The sequence below is a fragment of the Enoplosus armatus genome, chromosome 4, assembly GCF_043641665.1.
Source record: "Enoplosus armatus isolate fEnoArm2 chromosome 4, fEnoArm2.hap1, whole genome shotgun sequence".
Lineage (NCBI taxonomy): Eukaryota > Metazoa > Chordata > Actinopteri > Centrarchiformes > Enoplosidae > Enoplosus > Enoplosus armatus.
In genome coordinates this window covers 12,761,621-12,784,924 of record NC_092183.1, presented here as the reverse complement: position 1 = coordinate 12,784,924, position 23,304 = coordinate 12,761,621, and the positions used below count along the sequence as shown (strand labels likewise).

At 40.2% G+C, this 23,304-nt stretch overlaps 1 protein-coding gene across 1 annotated transcript in view; it reads left to right on the top strand.

The window, feature by feature from the left end:
- The window catches only part of LOC139283942 (netrin receptor UNC5C-like), a 172,683-nt gene that overhangs the window by 134,383 nt on the left and 14,996 nt on the right, over positions 1 to 23,304 (top strand). The window contains exons 5-10 of the mRNA XM_070904049.1: positions 1,009 to 1,189; positions 3,665 to 3,832; positions 4,144 to 4,308; positions 9,383 to 9,439; positions 17,351 to 17,542; positions 21,884 to 22,101. Coding sequence (XP_070760150.1) covers positions 1,009 to 1,189; positions 3,665 to 3,832; positions 4,144 to 4,308; positions 9,383 to 9,439; positions 17,351 to 17,542; positions 21,884 to 22,101 — 981 coding nt within the window. The remainder of the gene's footprint in view (positions 1 to 1,008; positions 1,190 to 3,664; positions 3,833 to 4,143; positions 4,309 to 9,382; positions 9,440 to 17,350; positions 17,543 to 21,883; positions 22,102 to 23,304) is intronic.

Genomic DNA, 23,304 nt, shown 5'->3' with positions numbered 1-23,304 from the left:
TTCCATTTCCTAATGCGAAGGGAGGAGGAAATTAAACAACGTGAATTAAACAACACGGCTCGGACATTTATGTGGCTGCCATAAAGCTTGGACAGGCTGAATTTATGAGGGTTTGGACCAGTAAATACAGCACTCAGGAAATGTGATTAGGCTCATAAATAGGATAGTTTCCCGCTGTCCCACCCTTCACCCAAAGTACCTTGTGAAAGCATATGTTCAGGACATTTTCCTCCTCTTCTACACTGCCACTTCCATATTGTGAAGGACCCACAACTGTATGATTTCTGGGACTTGATGCATAAACATCTTCCTATTCATGATTACTACTATTTTTACATCCTACCCCACAAAGTACATTTATTTGCTTGTCAATTTTTAGATTTGATTTCTAAAACGTTTTATATATGAGAATGACTTTGATAGGTTTTTGCTGCCTCTCTCTTACTTACAGGGGGAACCAAGACAGAGGCTACCTTTAGTCCTTACAGAGCCTCCTCCCCTTCACATATGTATTTACTTGGATTTTAAATTGTGCCATTTCCTCAAAGCTTGTCTGTGTGGAAGAATTTACAAAAAAGATTACAACAGCATCCTATTGTAAGTCATTCCATCTGGAAAGGCTGAAAAACAAGATTATCCCAACACCCAAACTTTATTCTCTTAGAAGAACCTTTTATCAGCCATTGCTATCAGGGTGGCTCAGTTGTGAAAACAAGATTATAATGTAATCTATTAATTTCCCTCAGCTGGCAAGATCTGATGTATATGCAAAAAGCAAAGAACTTGAGTTGAATGAATCATTGTTTATCTGATTTACTTTGTTTTTGGCTTCATGGCAGGAACAAACCTTTCCATTATAAAATCAAGCCTATAGCTTCATAGTGTCTTTACACAATAACACAATGTACTATTTTCTTCTCGTTACATTTTCTAATCTTTTCTCTTTGTATATCAGAGGTGTAGAGAAACCTTTATACTGACCTCATTTCTCCTCTCTCTGTCTCCTAGGTGGAGTGGTTGAAGAACGAAGAGATAATTGACCCAGCAGAGGACAGAAACTTCTACATCACCATCGACCACAACCTGATCATCAAACAGGCGCGTCTGTCCGACACGGCTAACTACACGTGTGTGGCCAAGAACATAGTGGCCAAAAGACGAAGCACCACAGCGACTGTTATTGTTTATGGTAAGTTTGCATGCTCACGTCTGTATGTACAAAAATCTTGTCAGTAAAAGCTGCAATTATTCTGATTTAGATGATCTGTTTTTGTGAGTTGATGTGAAATTTGAACTTCACTGATATGACACCTTTTAAGATGCTAGCTGCAGCTACCCAACAATGTCTCTGATCAGCCAAGCCAGCCCCCATCTGCCACATGAAATTACCTCTACCGCCATGCCAACACGCTCTCTTTGTGATTGGCCTGATATTCCCACATCACCCTTGACCTCACCCAATTAAAATCCACCAATCACGCCTTCAGTTTTAAATTAGAACACTTGGGCTTTCCAAACGTCTGCGCTTTCAGCCAAGAGTCCCACCACCAAATGAGTTGAGCAGCATATGGCATGATAACAGCTGCGAAAAACAGCAATAAATAACTCTTAATAGCTCTATTTTGAATTGTGTTACTTTGTTTTTGAGGCAATGGTCTTTTGTTGCTGTTTTTCCTAAAAACTGAGAAGAAAAAGCTTGTTGAGAGGAGGAAAAGGCCTCCTTTTTCCCCCCATTTTACCAAATGCCAGCCTGACATGAGAGGACAGGAAACATTTTCAGGAGAAACAATGTATAGCAGAATTCACACACACACACACACACACACACACACACACACATACACACAGTGTTTCTCTCAAATATAACACTGAGTCTATTCACTTGGAGGAGTGTTTCAATCAGAAATAACTGTGCATGTGTGCGTGTTCGATACAGACAGCGAGAGATGGAGTGGTTTGACACTGATGTATCCTTACAGAAATAGATTGTTCAATCCATGGTTCAATCTTCTCGGCTCCACAAGGGCCCAGCTGACACTGTTGACAAGGTGAAATAGTAGCGGAAAATACAGAGAAACATAAGGGAAAAAATGGAGCAGCTGTAGATGGAGGGGAGACAGGTGAGGAGAAAGGGGAGGCAGAGGAAAGAAGTGGGAGAAAGAAGGTGAGTGAAGAGAAAAAAAAAGAGTAGAAAAACCTAAGAAAGAAGATGACAAGTGACTGTACCTGATTTTACCAGTTACTTCCTCTCTGATGATTCATTTCTAATTGGGCGTTGGGAAAGGAGTGTGGGCACTGTCCACTGGACTGAGACAGAGCTGCTGTGATGCAGCAGAGGAATTTCAACCCACTGCTCCTCTCCGAATGTCAACTCTCTCTCTCTCTCTGGGTGTCCTTGTGACTCACTCTAACTTTATACCTGATTTCTCTCTTTCTGTCTGTCTCCCATCTGCCCTTATCTAAACTACACTACGCTGCCACATTCTCCTTATGAAAAACAACAATAATATAAAATAATGAAGCAACGGTCGAAATCTTGTAGAGGTATGAAAAATGAAAGACAACAAGAGGGAGAAGGTGGGGGAAATATGCACAGCGAGATAAAGAAAGAGAATAGATGCAAACAGACATTGAAAACACACATGCTGTTTGGCTAGTGATGATTCAGAAAACTCAGAACCATGATTCCTCTTATAATAGTTTTTTTTTTTCTTCCTGTACTCTCTCCAATAAGAGTTCAGGGTTAAGTAATTTGCAAGCAGCATAACAGCATGTTAACACAGTGGGGAAAAAGATTGCTACAGTAGCAGCAGGGTAATCGTAAGGTTGCACAAGACTGTGTGCAGGAAAATCCAGCTGTTCCCACTAAACTTCAACAGCCCAGCCTCCTGGCATCTGTAAAACACATACTGACTCCATCAAGACAAATAGTTCAATCAAATCAAACATCACATTAAAACCACAGTTTTCTCCATTGAGGATGGTGCTTCTGTGATACAATCAGATTTGTATGCACCCTGTGCCATTTAATCACACACCTATTTTATATAAACATTGCAAAACTTCAGGCTTTCATTTTAGTATGTCTACTACAGATTGTCGTTCAATGCAATTGAAAATACTTTACACGTCCCTCAAAGGGCAATTTGTGGCAAACAAACACAAATAGGCCACACAATGCATTCAAAACATAAAAAAACAATCAAACAATAAAAATGACGAAGGCACATTATGTCAAAAAGTGTCAAAGTGCAATTGTATTTATCAATATGTACACAAGGTAAATGGACCATTTCTTTGTACTGTGGCTGTAAGTCTGAATGGCTTCGGGAATAAACCCAACTTCCTTCTATTTGACATACAGGCGATCTGAAACTCGTTCCTGATGGCGTTAAAGTCGTCGTGTGTGGTCACTGATAATTGTGCTGTGCTAGAGGTCTTTGTGTTCAGCCAATAAAATTACAAGCTGAGGTTAGCAACACATTGCAAGTGCTTCTTTTGACAAAGAGATATAAACCAGAAAATAAATTAAAATGAAATAATGAAATAAAACAATAGAAATAATAAATGAAATAAAGGTAAAAGAGGAATAAAATGTAAAATGACTGATTAATGCATGTATGGATTAATGTATTGATTACGTTACTGATCTCTGTTGCCATAGTGAACGGTGGTTGGTCGACATGGACTGAATGGTCGGTGTGTAACAACCGTTGTGGACGGGGCTTCCAGAAACGAACCCGCAGCTGCACTAACCCCGCCCCCCTCAACGGAGGACTGCCTTGTGATGGACAGGCCATACAGAAACTGCCCTGTACCACACTGTGCACCGGTAAGTCTATTTTAGTCCAATTTTATCCAGATTTACTTAGTTTGTGCTATTTTGTTTTGGTGTATTCTACTGTATCCACTTCACTGTATCCGTACTGTACTTTGTGCTATTTTGTGTGGCCCCAAATTTCTAGGTTTTTATCAGTCCTGCACTCAGCTTCTGCTTTTGTACTTTTCTGTCCTATATAAGCTACACTTTAGGGGGTTTGGGACATAATTGAGGACATTATCCTTGGTCTCATTTCTTTTCTTGTGCTTTTTTTTTGTGTGTTTCTCATTCTCTTGGCTCCTTCCTCCATCCTTTTCCTCTAGTGGACGGTGTGTGGACAGAGTGGAGTAAGTGGTCGGCCTGTGGGACGGAGTGTACCCAGTGGAGGAGGAGGGAGTGCAACAACCCAGCACCTAAAAACGGAGGGAAGGACTGCGAGGGACTGGTTCTCCAGTCTCAGAACTGCACTGACGGACTCTGTATGCAAAGTGAGTTGACGATAATGAATCTTCCAGAGCAGAAGCATTGACATATCACTTCTAAATGCACTGAAGTTGTGTCATATATCATGCTTAACCTTGAAAAATGTGTATGCCAATTCGAACAAATGCCTTGCAGATGACAATTGACTTGAAAGTGAATTGACCCCAGATTAGGCAGAACATTGGGGTGGTGATGCATGGTCCGATTTTTAGCCAAAGGACGGGAGCCATAGCAAGTGAAGTGTAACATAACAATTAAATGGGTTAATTTAAAACACAGATAATCCATCCAACGAAATATAGTATTAATAAAATGAACCCTTAAAAGTGCTGTTGTAATATCAACAATTGACTTGCGCTAACTCTTAAAAGTATCTGTTTCTTAACAGATATTGTTCCTGAATATGTTAGAAAAACAGTGTTGAATTAAAAAATGTCTCAAAAGTCAGTCGGGTTTGGCAGGCTTGCCAACACGGTTGTGCTGAGATGTTGTACCTCTCAGACATGCAGTCATTCATACTCTTAAACCTGTATAAAATCATTGCAGATGTCATTGCTTTGTCGTCTTTTTCATCTTTCATCTAGCTTGTGTATGTATTTACTCGTCTGTGTTGGCAGTGTTCCACTTCTTGTTCCCTCTTCCTTCTCATTTCTCTTTCTTTACATTCTTCTTCCCACTGCTCCTCCCGTTCATCAGTCTCTCATCTTGCTCTACTCTCCTCCTGCTACTCTTTGCAATAAGTCTCTTATCCTCATTGCCATCTTTTTTTCTTGCCTCTTCCTCTCAGTCCCTCTGGTTTTATGCCTATCTCCAGGAGCCTAACTGCTCCTCCTACTCCTACTCCTACTTTTTTTTTTATAGCGATTTGCTCTTTCTCTGCCTTACATGTGTACTTCATTCTTCTGTGCATGATTTATGGGAGTGTCATCATGGTTAACCTTACTTTTCCCACTTTCTTCTTTGTTACTCAAGTCAAAAACACCTGTTTTGTAATGAAAGTAATGATGGATAATGATGTGTAACAATCACCCAAACCCCCTACACACATTTTTGTAATTTCTGACACCAGAAAAAAAAACGTTTGGTCATTTTCAAAACTGCATGGAAAATGTGGGCTGAGTCAAAATGGCACAAATATAGCAGCAGCAGTTTCTTCTAGGTGAAGGCAATTGTATTTGTTGACTTGTACAGTTGGAATAGTGCTTGTCACTCCCTGTGCTCAGAGTAATTGGCAGACAAGAATCTGACGTGAAGAGAGAGAGAGAGAGAAAGAGGGGGAGAAAGACTATCAGAGTGAAGTGGGAAGAGATAAAAGTTAAAAACCAAACGACAGTCCTTTTTGAAACAAGTGCACATACACACTTGCTTGTAAATATGCCATCAATTCTTGTTAGTGATACAGAGATTTTTCCTCAATGGCAAGAACTCAGTTTGAGACTCGGATCATCTCTGTGTTCGTCTAAAGAAGTTCCATGAAAAGGAACGTTTTTCAAAGTCGAACTCAAAATTGACCCGATCAGATGATACAATACAAAAACTGTACATAGACAGTGACATGAAACATGACACAAAATCCCAGTCATACAGTGAAGATACACTCATGGCAAAAAATATTGACCCTTGTCCCAAACAATTAAGGGGAAAGACATTTTTCGGCTGCCTAAAATGCTCACTAAAAGTATGGCTGTCTGTAACCTCCCATTGGCTGAAGCGTCTTAGTCTAGTCTAGCCTTATTGATAAAGATATTTTTGGGTGGCCAGCATGATATTTATGTACATTTTATTTTGACCTTTATTCTACATGGATGGTCTCTCAAGATTGAAATCTGTTTCTTAAGAGAGTCCCGGCCAAAATGGCAAATACATTCAACACTGTGAATAGTGTCCCCTTCGAACCCAGGACTTACTTTTGTGCACCCAAGAGCCTTTATGTATTATATGATGAATGGATGGAATCACATGCAAAAATACTTGCAATTACATATACTGGTCTCTTTTAAGAGGAAATGTGTTATTGTTGCATAAACTCTACATAGTGTCATCATATTATTGATAACATGATTTTCTGTTGTTGTCTTATGGTGTGAACTTGTATGTGATAGTTATTTGTGATATCACGTGTTCTTTTTACAGTTCTAAGATACAGTATATCTTTCTGATCATGTCATGTGTAGTTTGTGTTGTCTGTCTTTAACTCAGTGTTATTGCTACCTATTGTGGTGTGGGCTGTCTTGGAAAATAGTTTTTGAATCTAATAAAGGTTAAATAAATTAAATCGTAACAAGCACAACAGGAGAAATAAACTTTATCAGTGAGCACAAAGCCTTCAGCGTAGTGAGCTGTTACTTGTTTGAGGGACTTCTCTCTGCAACCCCAAGGGAGGTGATAGTAGGGATGATTTAATAGATGGTCATGAGCAATGGAATAATATTTATATATTATTATGTAATCCCTCAATAAGCTTTGCCTGTAGGCACAATATTGACAGAACTTACTTACTGTATATGCAGAGCCCTACCCACTCCATATGCAGTGTATTATATACTGTATCTCTGGTCCATCAGAAGGATTCCCTGAGGCCTGTGAGGTATGGCCACAGAATCTGGGATAAAACCTAGAGAGGTATAGATTTAGGCTCATTTCCCCTGATTGATTTTCTGTCTTTAAAATGACTCCACAGACGTGGTTTTATGTCAGCACTAATGTTTCAGCTATTTCCTATAGCATTTACAGGAATCCATGAACTGTGTGTGTGTGTGTGTGTGTGTGTGTGTGTGTGTGTGTGTGTGTGTGTGTGTGTGTGTGTGTGTGTGTGTGTGCGCGGGTGTGTGTGTTTGTCAGAGGGGGTTTCTGCATGCAAAGCATTTTATAGGTAGAGTATATTTGAAAGGCTTGAAATGATTCAAGTATCATTCTTCCATTTGGTTTATGAATGATGGGTCTTTTAAAATGTGGTCTTTACACAGGAAATGGCCCATAGGTGCTAGTATCCAACTGGCCAAACATTTTTGAGTTGTTTTGCAGCAGTAAAGCACATAAATGTCCCCTGATTTAGTGTGCAAAACAGATTTTAGCTTGAAAGCAAGTGTTGTTGGCAGAACTCCAGCTACAAACTACAATTTTTAGTTTCTGCGTTGTTTATGTTGGATATGTCTCTCACATTGTAAATACCAGATCTCCAGACTCCATTTAATGAAAGAAAATGTACATCAGTGGTTAGTCGCTGGTTTTAAAAGTAGTAACTTTTAAGGTTTCAGGGTTGTGAATGAACTGATAACGCTCTGTCAATGTCGAGGGGGAGTTAATGTTTTAGATAGTGCTCTGTAATTGACTTTGTGCTCAAAAAGCACTTCACTCTACTCTCCCTCTTTCTCTCTTTCTCGTTCTCTCTCCACCAACACCTCCCGCCTCTCTATTCATCTCCTCCACCGTCTCTCGCTGCCCTTTTTCTAAAGTTGTCCTGTTAAATCCTGAGAGGTAGAAATCCATTTGACCTCACTTCTGCCCCGCGTGGAGTGCCTCCTCTTTTTTGTGTGTGTTTATGTGTTTATCTGAGTTATATCAGTGTGAGTCTGTATACGTGTGTGCCTGTGTGTGTGTCTTCTTGTGACAGAAGTTGTAAGTCTTTCAAGTTTTTTTTTTAGAGTTCTTTGTGTTGTTTTATATCTTTTGGCCTGTTGACATTTTTCTGACACATCGATCAGGATTCTTGGAACAGATTCACTCAGAGCTCCACCATGTCATCCTTGAGAGCATGACATTTCACTCACTACCTGCTATATGTGTGTGTGTGTGTGTGTGTGTGTGTGTGTGTGTGTGTGTGTGTGTGTGTGTGTGTGTGCTACATAACAGTACCTTCAGAGCAAATAAAATCTGCTGTGTGGTCTCTAAAAATGCAGTAATCACTAGAGATATACCGACTGTTGCGTAACTTCAGTGTTTGGATAGAACATTGACTCGTGTTTGTGTTGTATTATACAAAACGATCAGCAGTGTCAGCAGGTACTGCAGAGCATCAAACAAGCCATCTCCCCATTGAAAGCTCTAGTCTTCCCACTTCTCTTTCTTCTCATTGTGTATTCTAATCGCTTCACTTTGTCATATTGTTTCCAAACACTGCCTGTTAGCTGTTTTCTGCTCCTTTTCTTGAATGTTTTGTCCTCTTCTGTGCTCATCTTTTTCTTTCCATAACGCTTGTGTTGGCTCTAAAGTTTCTAAATCATTTACGCTTCATTTTACTGCCATCATGTTTTTTTCATATTTGTTTGAACAATTGTGTTATAATTGGAACGTGATAAATCTCTGTCATGGCAGGTTGCTCCCACTATCATCACTGATTCAGACATGAATCAGCGTGACATTTGTTAGATGCAGATGTTAAGTCATTTAGTATGATAAGAAATCTGATGAAATAGATAATTCATGCCAATAACGTCCTTTAATTTATACGGCTAGGTTACAGTAACCTTAACACTCCTGAGCTTTGTAGCCAAGCCCACCTGCATAACTAAAAAAGAAACGCTCCATCGTGCTTGAGTGTTGCTGTATGTTTATATTTCCACATCACCCCACTTAACCTTGCCAGTTTTTCTTGCCTTTTGGTGACGAATCAGTATGTCTTGTACGTCCAGCTGCTCTGGCAAGAAGCTTTTAAGCGCACCATGTTGCTGTGTTGCCTTTATCAATTATACACCAGCGTTTCAATTATACATCAGTACATCAGCAGCTCATCTGTGTCATAGACCTTCTGTCTGCCACAACTAAGTGGACCACTCAGCATGACACAGCAGTAACTATCAGACAAGAGGGTTTATCAAATTATCTGTTCTTATATTTCCTGTAAGGGGTCTTAATAAGCTTTTTTTGTTTTCCTTCAAACCTCTTGATTTTGATTTGTGGACGAGGACAACTAAACTTTATGAAGGATTGCAGAAAAGCAAGAAAGACACAAAGAAAGAAAGAAACATTTTTTGTGTCTGTGTCCTGTCCATGTTTGTCCCATTTTATTTGACTTGTTTGTTTTGTTCCTCTCCCTTCCTCCATCCATTCCACCGTCCCCTTTCTTTTTCCCGTCCCAAGGTTCATTTTTTCAGAAGTCCACTGAGCCCAAAGAAAAGAGTGATTTGGGAATCCCATGTAAGTTGATGTTTTTATGTTTTATCATCACTCACACTTTCCTTTTTGTCGTACTCATCTTTGTGTTTCTTTCTTTGATTGAGCTTTGACCTTTGGCTTTGGAGTTTTATTGTTACATGTCATTTTGAGTTACTTGATGAGAGTTTTGCTCTTGTCTTGTGATCTGTTCCCCTGATGTGCAATCAAACAACAGAAGCTTCACTAGTTCTAAAACTCAAAGGAAGTCATGGCGGATTAATCATTTACACCTTTGCTTGTATGAGGGAAATGACAGTTTGCAAGGCTTATATACTCTCACTAAATTATTGAAGGTGAATGTTTCTATGAATCTAAATATATCTAGCTGTTATTGTATAATTCCTTTACCATCCTCTGGTTATTAAGTTGTAACAGCAGAAACCACAATTTTGGGTTTTCTTCCGTCAAACTGCATGCAAACTCCACACAACTCTAATAATGTTGTGTATTGTTGACTTTTCATGTTATTTTGCTGCATTTTCCTTTTACTTAAACTGCAGAAAATTGAAAGACACAAAAGCCAGTAACAATTTGTTAGACATGACATCATACAAAAAGAATGGGAATATCATAAACTTAACTTTACAGCTTATGCCTAGAAGCATAATTAACCTTCTGTTATACATTAAGTTCTATTTTATTGGTATTTTTTATGTATCTTTATATTATACTTAAACACACTAAAACACAATCAGTCTTCCCTCATTTAAAATGTAGTGCAGGTTCTCCGAGTTACGTCTTGAAAACGAATGCACCACAGTGGTGACAGATCCCTTTAATTAACTTGATTCTTTCTTTCTTCCTGTCTGATAGCCGTGAATCGATTCAGCGCCAGTTCACTTAATTCACAATTTGTGAGTTTGTTGCAGCTGTGGTCATTTTGGAGAGTAGCCAGCCAGCTTTGGAGCATTGCCAAAGTAGGCAATTTGCCTTAGTTTTGAACACTTGCTTTGTGTTTACAAGCGTATTGGCTCACTTAGAACTCGGTGGAGCGTGGTCATACCATGGACACTGAACTGAGTAAAAGTTTTATTGGATTCTACTGATTTGACCCATTCTCTTTGAAGTATCATCCGTGTGAATGATTGATGTGTCAAATTAGTCTATTGCCAATGCATCATTTGTAGAAGAGGAAAATTATTAACAGGAAAGGCACAAGATGACCTGGCAGGACAATACTTCTTTGTGAGGTATGAAAGCTACTTAATGAGTGATAAAAAGGGTGAGAGATGTTAATAGGGTGCAAAAAAAATACATTCAGCTGTACTTGCTATCCTCCTTTCTTCCCATCCTGCTCTCCTCCCCCGCCTTCTTTCTCACCGTCTCCCTCACTGTTACTGTTAGTTCCTCAAAGTGACATAATGAGAGAGATTTACTACAAACTGCGAGGAAGACAGAAATTGAGTGGTGCAAGAGGGAAAAGACCTCTGCCATTTGTTATTACAGTGCTTTTTACTTCCCTCATTGCAGGAGCTCTCGTTTTATCTTCAAAGCAATCTATGAGCGTCTGTGATGTGTTCTAATGACTCTCGTTTAGGGTCGGCTGAAGCAGTTTCATCATCCCGGTGTGTTCTGTGGGATGACTAATCCCAGGCAGATACGGATACAGACAGAGATGAAGTCGAGGCAGTCGTTGCTCATTTAACAGATTGTCACCCTGGTTTTAATATTCAAAAATGCAGTCACTAACAAGAGCACCGGGAGGTCGCATGAGTGGATTTGAGACGCAGTAATCACCAAGCTGGTCCTGTTTTCCACAAATGTAAATGTCATGTCAATTTTTTAAGATCTAATTTTAAAAATCCTATTTATGAAAGCATATTTATCTTTATGTTGACCCTTTGCCTGATTCTTCCCGTTTATTGCTACATTGGCTAAATGCTTCATGTGGCTGAATTACATGTAGGCTTAAACTCTGATGATACGTTTCATATCAGCATAGCTGCAAGTGTCCATGTGACATACATTTTGTCATATGCGCATGTCCAAGAGGGACCGTCTACATGTCCATGTCCATGTCCTTGATACAAATGCAATACTGACCACATCTATATCTGGTTCGACATCTAACTGTGTTCACAATATCAGATTCCGCATCCACAGCTGTCAGTTAAATAGGCAATATGGAAGATTTCTACTGCTCCATTGCAGAACTATGACTGTACGTCATTTGCACCTACAGCAGATGTTACATTAAAGTCAATCATTATGGTCACATTGCAGTCACTGTATGGCCGCTGGACGGTGCTATGGTTTACCAACTGTTGCCACCAGGTATCTCATGTATGATGCCTGGAAACCTTCACCCTCAAGCCAAAAAAGCAAACGACAAAACAGCATTGTAATTGTCACTGCTTACTTTTGCCTTTGTACCCCAGTTTGTTAGCTTACATGTCTCTTTTTTTGAGAATGTGACATAGCTGATTGTGTCAGTTACAGACCAGCTTAGCTTGAGGCGATGAGAAGGGTGGGAGGTGGCTCCGCTGTGGATTTGTGTGGAGGGAGACAGCTTCTGCCAGTGTTTTGTGATTCATATTTATGCCCATCAGACACTGAAAGAAGTCATAGTGCTCCTTGGCTTGTATTGCACTGTATTACAGGGTTGTTACACAATACATGAGATCTAATGACTTTATGTACAGAGCTGTTTGTAGTCATATTAATACACCTTCTGGCTTTCGTGACTCCAAAGTTGCTCCATATTTTATATGGAAGATAAGGATAGGCATATTTACGAGTGACTGCTCTCTTTCTCACTTTCGTTCATCCCTGCCAGTTACTTAGAGCGGATGTGTCTGCCAGGAGTGCAGTATGGGTGGTGTTTGCATGTTTGTGCCAAGCAAGATCAAAAAGGCAGTTGAATGAGTTTCAAGTAGTGATTGTCCACAGCTCTGCTTTGGATGCAGATCACAGAGAAGATAGAGACGAGCTAAGCTGAGTTATCCTTGTTTCCCCCTTCTTTAAATCCTCTCTCTGTGGCAGATTGGACAGACTCCGAGAATGAAAAAAAGCTCAGCCAATCGATAGACAGCGGTCCATGCTGACTGAGGGTGAGCCGGGGCTTCTGCTCCGCTAGCCCAAGTGTGTAATCAACTGCGTGTGTGAGAGAGAGTGTGTGTATAATTTCTGCAATTTCTGGACCCCCAAAGGTTTATTAGTCATACATGTTGGCACACACATACAGCTACCAACTGTATGTGACCAAATTTCCAGATTTTTTTAGATAAATAAAGTTTTGCCAATTACAAAGCCCATTATTATTGAGCACAGTGTGGCACAGCGTCAGTCCACACACACATGCACACACTAGCTCTCTCACTCGCACTCAAAACAAACTGAATTTGGCATGTGCACAGTGATCACTGGCAAAATAATTTCGGTTTTACAACCAAAAACCATTTGGCTTTGATCACACACATAGATGCAACACAAACACACTATTCAATCATGTTCTAGTAAGGTAACACTGTTATGCAAAACTATGACAAATTGAAATGAATTCTGGCCATGAAAAGAAGGAAAGATGGTACGTTGTCAAAAATAGAACACATTTTCTAGCCACCCTTCACATTACCTAATGCCAAATACAGAGATATTTTAAATCATCATCAAACATGTCTTTACCCACCAAATTATCTATCTTAATGTTTTAGATTATAGTCCAAGAAGTTAGATTCTTCTTTTCTTGGGGACTGATGTTAATTCCAAGGGCAAACACAAGCATTCAAACTTAAACACATGCAAGTACATATGGGATTGGAAACACATTTGTAGATGGTAAAAAAGTACGTCAGAAGACACCGATATACAGACAGCAAGCGAAAAATGAGGCTGTCAGCACTCTCACATCTCACCTGAACTGTTGTAGAAACTATGATAAACAATTGCTTATGGGAGTAAGGATGTTCTTCAAAGGGCAGTCTGACATACATACGCACACATGCACAGACACACCGCTGTCTGCATATTGTCTAAATTTGACTGTGATAGATCAATACAATCATTCCCAGTGTCCCCCTAAAGTTCTTTCATGAAGCATGTGCACATTTGTTTTTTCTGCATTTGTTCACACCTGTGTGTTACTGTGTGTGTGTCCCCTGACCTTTAGAACAGAACGTTCTCCCTCCTATAGAGAGCTGTCAGATAGTACTTGCTGGAACATCACAGACGTATCGTTTATTCAGTTCCTTTCTGGTGTGTCCACTGAAAGGCACATACTTTTAATCTAAATCCAATTTAGCCGGGCTCGCGGGTGACTGCTTTGGACATGAAACTGCTTGTCAGGTACAAAGGAGGAAAAGCACAGGAGATAGTTGACTTGTGGATAAAAGTTAATATGGAAGGTGTGTATGTGTGCATGTCTGCCCAAGCATTCATCCTGAGTGTCAGTGCTCGCATGAGTGCTCATTAAAATGAACGTAGGTGTAGTACCTATCAGTACTTAGTCAGACGGCGCTTCTTCCTCATTCTATCACTGCCGATTTTGTCATTCTGGCTTCACAGAGCACAGCCTCGGGCCTCGCTTAGATACACACAGAGGTCCAAACACATTATTCATTCATCTGGGTTTGGTCAAAAGTGCACACCCACGTTCAGTCCCTTTTTCAGCCCCTATCTCGTCAGAAGAAGACAGCCTATTATGTAAGGCTGTCATACAACAAAAGAACATCAGAATTAAAGAATAGCCCCCAAAGCAGCGCTTTACATAGTAGCTCAATGAAAGATGAGGCTCAAATGAGAAGGCAATCGATCTAGGAAATTGTACTGTATGTTCATGCAGCAAATAACTTGGCTGAATGATCTATTTTGAAACAATAATAATAAATGAATTGGATTTTGCATGGTCTTTCGTGGATTCTGTGAATTCAGTTGCCCAGAAGATCCCTCATCTCTTTTCTGACAATCAAACAATTGTGGATTGATTCTCAGAAGCATATTTACCAGTAAGTGATTGATTCAGTAATTATTTAATTTAACATTAATTAAATAAGCAACATTGTGGCTGTTCTTCACTCTCATTCTGCAGTACATTCAATTTACAGCAGGATTTCAATATAAATGACCATGTATTACCGAGTTGCCACTACTACTTAAGCACAATTGCAAACAAATGAAATAGTTTAGGTTGGGATGTTTACTCATATATTTAGGACATAAAAAGAATAAGATAAAAGGAAAAATGGGAAAATTTAAGGAAAAAAAGAAAACATTTGGTATCCTGCAGTTATATGTAGGTTACACAGGCAAGTAGAGGCTCTAATGGGAAATGTTGTTTCATTCATCTACAAATCAAACAGATGGAGACGGAGAGACAGAGGGAGTCTGAGAGAGAAGTGAGTTATGGAGGGAGGGGAACATCTGAGAGAGATGGGATATAAACTGATAGACAGTGAAGAAAGGATTTTTAAGCCCACTGGTAGTACAGACACCGTTGTACAGAGTACACACACACACACACACACACACACACACACACACACACACACACACATATTGAGAACACAGCAGGCCATAGCCTAGTTAACTTATCCCAGAACAGTCTATAGGAAAATAGCTTTGGAAAAAAGCAAGTTTAGAAGTGATACTCTTGATGGCTGCCTGGCATCCCACTTTTTTTCTGAAGTTATAGACCTTCAAGTTAAAGTAGAAACAAGATAAAGATTCCCTAAATAGATGAGGATGATGATGATCATAATTAAGATCAGGGCGTTGATACTTAAGAGGATTATCCAATTCTATTCCCCCTTGGTAAGTGCAAGGACCTTGATAACAGGGCGACTTTGTGCAGCAGTGTAGTTGGGGCATTAGGGATTTTACAGCAATCTTTTTAACATCATCAAAAGGAAATTGGCAACTGCATGTGACAAAGCCCATAGGGGTTAAACTTTGGAGACTTAAAGGTGGTTTGAGTTAAATGTGATGAACAGATATTTGGCAGCAATTTGAGCTGCTATAACAACCCAACAAGTTAAACACAGATCAGGGGTTGTAAACATGGATTATATTAATGTTTTTATTTCCTCCGCCACAATCTGGTTTATGTGACACACTGAGCATGGCGTTTTCACACATTCAAAGTTAAACTAGAGATCAGAATTAGGCAGGAAAGACGACATTTAGTTAGGTTAGTTTAGGACTGGAACTAATGATCATTGTTATTATTGATTGCAAAAAGTAAAAAATGTCCATCACAATTTTCCAATAGTCCATTCTTATATATTGTACTAGTTGTGATGAATAAACGTATTAAACTGTTTTTATTGTGCACATGTTTGCCTTTTCGGACATTGGTTAAAATAGTGGTTATTTTACAAAATCCTGCGTCAACAAGCTTAATTTTTTTCTGTTTTTGGACAAAGTGTCCAGAGACATTTGGTTCATTGCAGCCTCAGACTTAATTATGAGGGACAGGCTTTGCCCTCTTACGCTCAACTCACTAGAGACACTAGAAGTGGCTCATAGCTCCCTCAAGTGGTAAACAAGTAACTAACACCATCAGGAGTGACCGCTCTTCTGTGAATGTGTGTGTATGTGTGTATCATGCTTAGGCATATGTGAGTGTTTGTGTGGCTCATCAAAGAATTCTTTCACGCATAATCAAGTTCATGCTTTCTGAACTTGTTCTGATGCGACAACGGCAAATCCTTTCGCAAATGACTCAGGCTGTTTGTAGCTAAAAGCCTGTTATCTGCCTCTCAACTTTAAGGGGCGGATTAAAAGGAGCATTCCTATACTTTTCTGTCTTCTTCCTAATAACTGCAGACAAATCCCCTCCTACTAGCTACAGAGGACATGATTATATGAGGAGTGCTTTAAGTGTGAGACTCCTCAAAAAAGTTTCACAGACGCTTTCATGTTAAATATGTAGGCTTGTTTGTTTTTGCTGCTTTGAAGTTCGAGTGCATTCCCTCTTCTTTTGCCCTGTTCTCTTCTTTGCTGTTATCACCTCTCTCCTCTCCTCTCCTCTCCCTTGCCCTACTTGTTTCCTCTCATCTTCCCTGCTTCCTCATTCTCTTTTTTATATGCTTCTTTTATTCTCTTTGTTTCACCCCCCCCCCTTCCCTCTCTACTCTCCTCTCATCTTATCCGCCAATCTATCTCCTCCTTTCCTCTCTTTTCTTTCTTTTTCACTCCTCATCTCCTTGTGTGTCCTCTTATCTATATTCCTCTCGACTTATTGGCGTTCCTTCCTGAATTCCTGTGCTCTTAACTTGTCTCCTCTCATCCTTTACTCATTTCCTCTCCCTTTCGCCTTTAAGTATGGCTCATACCTTTTACCATCGGCATCGGCCATCAGTTAAAATGTTCTCAGTCCTTCCTCTGCTTTAAAATATGGATCATGAATGACAGTTCCACCGTTGTTCTCACTGAAACACCATTAAAGTCTCAGCCAGATTGACAAAGGGTGTTAGGACCCTTGTAAAATAATTAACAGCCTTATTAAGTTTTAAGAGTTGGTACCGTTCTTTTTTTTTTTATGAAAGGTGTCTCTGTCTCTCTCTGCCTCCGTCTAGACAAATGATCATATGGCACAAGCTGGAGGGCTATTTGAAAGTTTCATTTGAAATGGAACCTATAGAGACTGTCCTTTGAGTCTGATAGGTGGTCTGAGGTAAAAGTGAAATTGTTTAACACAAATGAAGAATGAGGGAGCGCCACATCAGTTTAATTTGAAACCTGCTACACATTTCATATCGTCTTACACAAAGAAATATTGTTTTATTGTCTGCCACTGCCCTGCAGTTCATTGTTGTAGCTGCATATTGCCACTTATCTTTCTGAAATACATTTCCTCTTAAACAGATCTTTTTAGCCTACTTGGCTCTTGCTTCATGCCTAACAACATCTGTCTGTCTATAACTGTGTCTCTCGTCCTCTTTGTGTCCCCTCTAGCTGCTCCGAGTACAGATGATGTGGCGCTGTACGTGGGCATCGTCATCGCAGTGATTATGTGCCTGGTCATCTCTGTCATCGTGGCGCTGTTTGTCTACCGCAAGACACACCGCGACTTTGACTCGGACATCATCGACACCTCAGCTCTAAATGGAGGCTTCCAGTCTGTTAATATCAAAACAGCCAGATCAGGTAAGGACAGGGCAAAATGACATTTAATCCAGGGTGGAAAGAATACTAGCATATCCGACTCAAGTAGAAGCATCGATATTGAAAGCAGTGTTTCACTGCCCTCTCTGGTTGAAAGTTTCCACCACCTGTAAGCACACCCAGCATACACATCACGGCCTTCTGAAGTACACATGTAGCCTACATCACTGCGGAAAAGTGAGCAGTTAAACCACTGAAAGATCTTCCATTTGTGTTAAGTTACTTTTTAATAGTAAAGATATAGTAAGTTGCAAACTCTGTGACCATTAGGGGTTAATGAAATAAGTGAAATATGCTATTTTTGTTTGTTTCAAAGGTACAATGGCATCTTTTAAAAAAGTAATTGAACACAATACTTAGACATGCTGATTTCAGAATTTTTTAGATTTTAGAAGGAAAGTATATAAAAAAAACACCCAATTACTATAAAGGAATTACAGTACATGTAATGACTTGCTTTTAAATGGTGTTTCATGGAGATGGGGGTTTTATGCTTCAGCCTGAACAACCACCTGAATGCAGGAAGGTCAGCTGCAACAAGACAGCAACTCCAGGACTGATAGGACTCTTTCTGGTGAATACTCAGGCTGGTGGGACGCTTGCTGTTAAGGGTGAACTTGACAGCAAGTGTAGAAGTGCATCTTCTACAGATTTCTTTTTCTTCAATGTTGGCATTACATAATGTGCACGGTGATAGATAGATGGATAACTAAGTAGACGGATGGACAGATACATAGATTGATAGGTGGATACAGAATAACAGATGTGACCAGGCCTCTTTGGAAATAACTGTACTTGCTCTTTCTGCTTTAATGCTTTGAGGCTAGCATCACTTTGTTTCTTTCCTCTGCCTCCGACTGTCAGTCTTCGCCGGTCTGGATTCATCTCTGTCTCTACCAGAGACCACTCTCTTCCATCAAGGAGTCTCTCTCTGTCACTCTCCTCCTCTGTCTCACTCTTTCTTTCTCTCCCTTCCCATCTGCACATTCAGGTCAATCACATTTCCTGTTTATCAGCATCCTCCTCCTCTTCGCCTCCGTCTCCATGTCTCTGTCTTTCCCTCACTGTGTCTCCCGTCACAGTGACTCCTATACCACAACGGACGCTCCCTCCCTGTTTGTCTTCCTGTTGAAGTGGAGCCACCTTTCACTCTCTTCTGTCTGCGTTGTCGTTTCTTCCTCTCTGTCTTTGGGAAATGGATAAGACAACAAAAAGCATGCAGCCACACACACTTGTGCACCCGTGTGCATGCATCCGATAGCTTACTGGAAATGCCAAGATGGACGGGGAATGTGGGTGAATCAGGTATCAGTCCAGGGACGCCATGGACTTATGACTTTTCCTATAAGAATCTTTATTTGTCGAATAGATGACTACGCAAACAGACATGCACTCATACACACCCCCAAAATTGAATTAAATACTGTAGATTAGATGGCTTAAAATAGTTGATGACAAAACCAGTGTTCATACGAGTACTCATCATACTTTATAGTACTACATGGTCTCCAATTGCTCAACAAGAAATGGCATTTTAGAAACACAGATTTTGTTTTAATGTAGTTGTGTAAGATTTCTTCAACAGGATACTTAAATAGCTAGCTGTGGTCATTTGTGGGTGGACAATTTAAAATTCAAATCACGGTATACAGTATAAAACAGGAAAGTGAGGTCAGAAAGGATGCAACGCAAATTGGCAAACGAAAATAGTTGTGTGCGCATGCATGTGCGTGTCTGTGTGTGCGTACAAGGGTGAATGCCTTTGCATGAGCTGAGATTGGGTGACATTTTATCAGTAAAGCATTAGGATGCTTGTCACTCTGCGTTGAGGGACCATCTCTACTATTAATGAAGAATTATGTCCCTGCATCTCTCTCTCTCTCTTTGACTACCCACCCCCACCCCACCCCACCCCACCCCACCCCTCTCTCTCTCTCTCTCTCTCGCTCTCTCTCGCTCTCTGTGGCTTTCCGTTAGTTGTTAATTAAATTTCAGCAGGGATGATTTGGCAGGAATACCCGCTGGCTTTAAGGGTAAACAGCCTGGTGATAGAGAGAGGAAGAGAGTGATAGGTGACAGATGTGTGTGTGCGTGTTTGGGTATGTTAGTAGTGGTGGTGGTGCGGTGGGGGGGGTGATAATGGGGGATTTTAAAATTAGAATGGATGGGCTCGTGGAGGGAACGACAGGATTTCAGGCTCTATGCCCAAAAAAATCGAGCCTGGGCTGGAATTGTTCTCAGTAGGTAACCGGCCTTCCCTGTGATCCCAATTCCAATTAAATCCTGGATATTTGGTGGACTTTCTGATGGGATGATTTTCTGTTTATTTAGAAATATACTATATATATATATATATATACTGGTGTTTTTCTGCCCTTAGAGTTAAGTTGTGTTTAACTGAAAAAAAGGGCTGTGGCAAGATAGCTCAACAAAGCTAGCTACAGGAGTGACTGAGCATGTCGCTTGGAGTACATTCACTTGCTTCACTTTGGTAAATCCCCATGTAGGATTTACTGTTAATATTGCCAAATGATGTTTATTACAATCAGTAGCACTCGGCTGCAGCATCTTTCCAATTACCTAGAAGGAAGGGAGGCTAACATTTTGGCAGATAGAAACAAGCATCACTAATAATTTCACTGCAAAATCGTTTTAGCTCCTTAATTGACAAAAATGTGTGTGTTATTGAGAATTTCCTGCAAAAGATCAATATTTATTGTAAAGAAGACCTCATTAAACCCACTACTGTATTTATTAGGAGTATAGAAAGAATGGAGTGAAGGTAGATGGAGGTAGTTGCATTTTATAAATAAAATCAATATACTGTAAAAAACTTCTTGAATTTTGCATGCAGGTGGATTAGCATGCCGTACTAGCATTAGCAATCACTATGTTCCTGCAGTTGCCCCCTGGCTTACACTAACCTTTCCATGATGAGCACAGAAGTTCATTTCAGAGACTTACCTATCCGTCCCCACTGACATCATGTAATTCCCGTACACTGTGGCATGTGTGTTTGTGGTGGCAGTATGTGTACGTGTTTTTGGTATGCATGACGCGTGTTTGCATGTGTGAGTGCTTTTATAGGGTGCATGTTTACATTGCAGATGCGTTTTTTATTCATGACAGTGAGGCACATGAGTGTTGACTCGCAATACATGAAAAGTGTCAAGAAACCTCCATTAGCATCAGCTGTGACAAGTCGAGACAGAACAGTGTAAAGCATTAGACTACGCACAAACTGTAACTGGTGGAATCCACTCAGTAGCCTCAAATCACATGTGAGCCAGCGCTGAGATGAGTTTTTGTTTCGTTTAAATTGGTGACTCCATGTAGAGTGTCAGAGTTACTTATCAGACAACATGGATCAATGTATTAATTTGTTGAAAGTGAGACTATGCAACTTGGAAGAAGACATTCTTCGTCTTACACAAGAAAATGGGGTTTTGCTGCTGGTACGGCCAGTAGCGCATCGTGGCTAATGACTTTATGGCTTTTAATACTTGTTCTCCTGTTACACTACATTTTAGCATGTCACAGGTAAACATGATGATGCTACTAACTCAAGAAAATCTCTGGAAATTAAGACAAATTGAATGTGCCATTGTCCTGTAATTGTAATGTGCTGTAAAAAAGCGCACCAGGTTTTGTCAGTCAGATTTGAGTCGTGACAGAGTGAGCAGTTTTGAACATTGACAGTGACGTGATTAAAGTGTGACAGTTTCTTTGATTGTGTGGGTGACAACATTTTGAAGTTCTTAAAAGATGACATAAAGCTATGATGTTCTGTTATTATACAGTATAAAGTAAGGTCAGCTTTGAAATCAGGGAGTTTGTTTTGATCATGTACAGATTTAAATATCATCAACTTATTTTTTGAGATCAAGTTTAAGCATCGCCCTCAAGATCTACACACTCTCTCTCTCTCTCTCTCTCTCTCCCTCCCTCTCTCCCCATTTCTCTCTATCTGTGCAGCAGCCATGGCTAGTCCTTGATCTGGGTCATGCCCCTGTGTATTGCAATGTATCATACCAGACACTGAGACCTTATCAGCAGCCTTGCCTGCTCTCGTCTTACTCCCCTTATTCCTGCTCACTGAGCTACAAGTTCCCCACATTTGTCCCATACTGCAGCCATGTGTTGCAGTTTATACTGCTGAAGATATAAAGTATCTAGCTTTGCCCTTCGTTTTTCCTCTTTGACCCCGTCTGCTGTTGACTGAATAGCGAGCATTCTCGAAAACTTGCTATTAATGTTGTATTTTCTCTCATTTAGTTTTTCTTCCCTTCATCTGCTCCTTCTCTCTCTTTCGCTTCCCTCTAGCTGACCTACTGACAGCTCCTCCTGACTTGACGAATGCGGCTGCCATGTATCGTGGTCCGGTGTATGCCCTCCACGATGTTTCAGATAAAATCCCAATGACCAACTCTCCTCTCCTGGACCCTCTTCCCAATTTGAAGATCAAAGTCTACAACTCCTCTGGTCTGGTCACACCACAGGACGACCTTGGAGGAGACTTCACATCCAAACTGTCTCCTAAGGTAATATAACGAATGTTATTACTCAATCTAATGCCAGTATCTTTCATCCACTTCTGTGATTTTGCGTCTACTGTCAAATATTCTGTACGAGTAAAATAATATTTCTTCCTGAAGTGAGGTTACACCGCAGAAGCATAGTGAGAAGTGCTGAAACACAGCAGCTATGTATTCCCAGTCACATAAATACAAAACCAAACAGCATTAGTATACATGCAGCTCAGTGCCCCAGTTTCCTCCCTCTGCTCTGTCAACTACATGGCATGCATACCAGAGACAGTTGTCACAAATACAGATGAAACCGCCCGGTTTCATTATGGCACCTGTCCTGAGGCAGTACGAGAGTTGAACTTGCTGTCTTCGAGGTCTACAGATCAGTGGCACTTTTTTTGATGATTTTTTCCGTTATTATGGGTGTTTTTTAAATTGTGGCCTTTTGAACCTCTACTGTGTCTAATGACTGACCTTGCCTCACTAATTTGAGGATCTTTTTTTGCATTTATTTAGCTTTTAGTCTGGTGTCTGTCCTTAACACACTGAAGCAAGTTCCTGTCAGCTTTGTGTGATGTCGAAGTAAACTGCTGAATGTTAAGTTCGTATTTTGCATCTCACAGTGAACATTTCGACTAGGAAATGCAAAGCAGGCAAAAGGTGGTTTCATAGGTCTACTGTAAATCCCCCCTCTTCCCACGGACTGCCAGCTCAGCCCTATGGCAAAGCTTCCAGGCAGATACAGATCATGCCTGTAGCACTTTAGTTAATGGTAACCAAGAAAACATAAAGAAAAAAATAAAACCATCTTGATGAATGCAGTCAAATTGTAGTGGAAAAGGGAGCATTAACAGATTCCTCTTTTAACACTTGCCCTAATCAGCCAAACCACAAAGACCTATACAACCTTAGATTGGTCTTGCACAGTGAAAGTTTAATTAGAATACATTTTACAGTACTTGACATAAGCTCTTTAAGTGGAAGTTCGTCTCTCTCCATATGCATATGTTCACTTCTTTCAGCCTCCATAGAGCATGGGTGCAGGTCACTTTTGTGCACAGTAACTATGATCATGAACTATGATGCCTGCCTATGTTATAGGTCCAATAGAGAAAAGGTTACTCTTCCACCATAATCTTCCATATCGCACCAATACTATACATTTATATTACAGTCCCAAGGATTTGTCACATTGTTTGCAGTGAACATCATGCA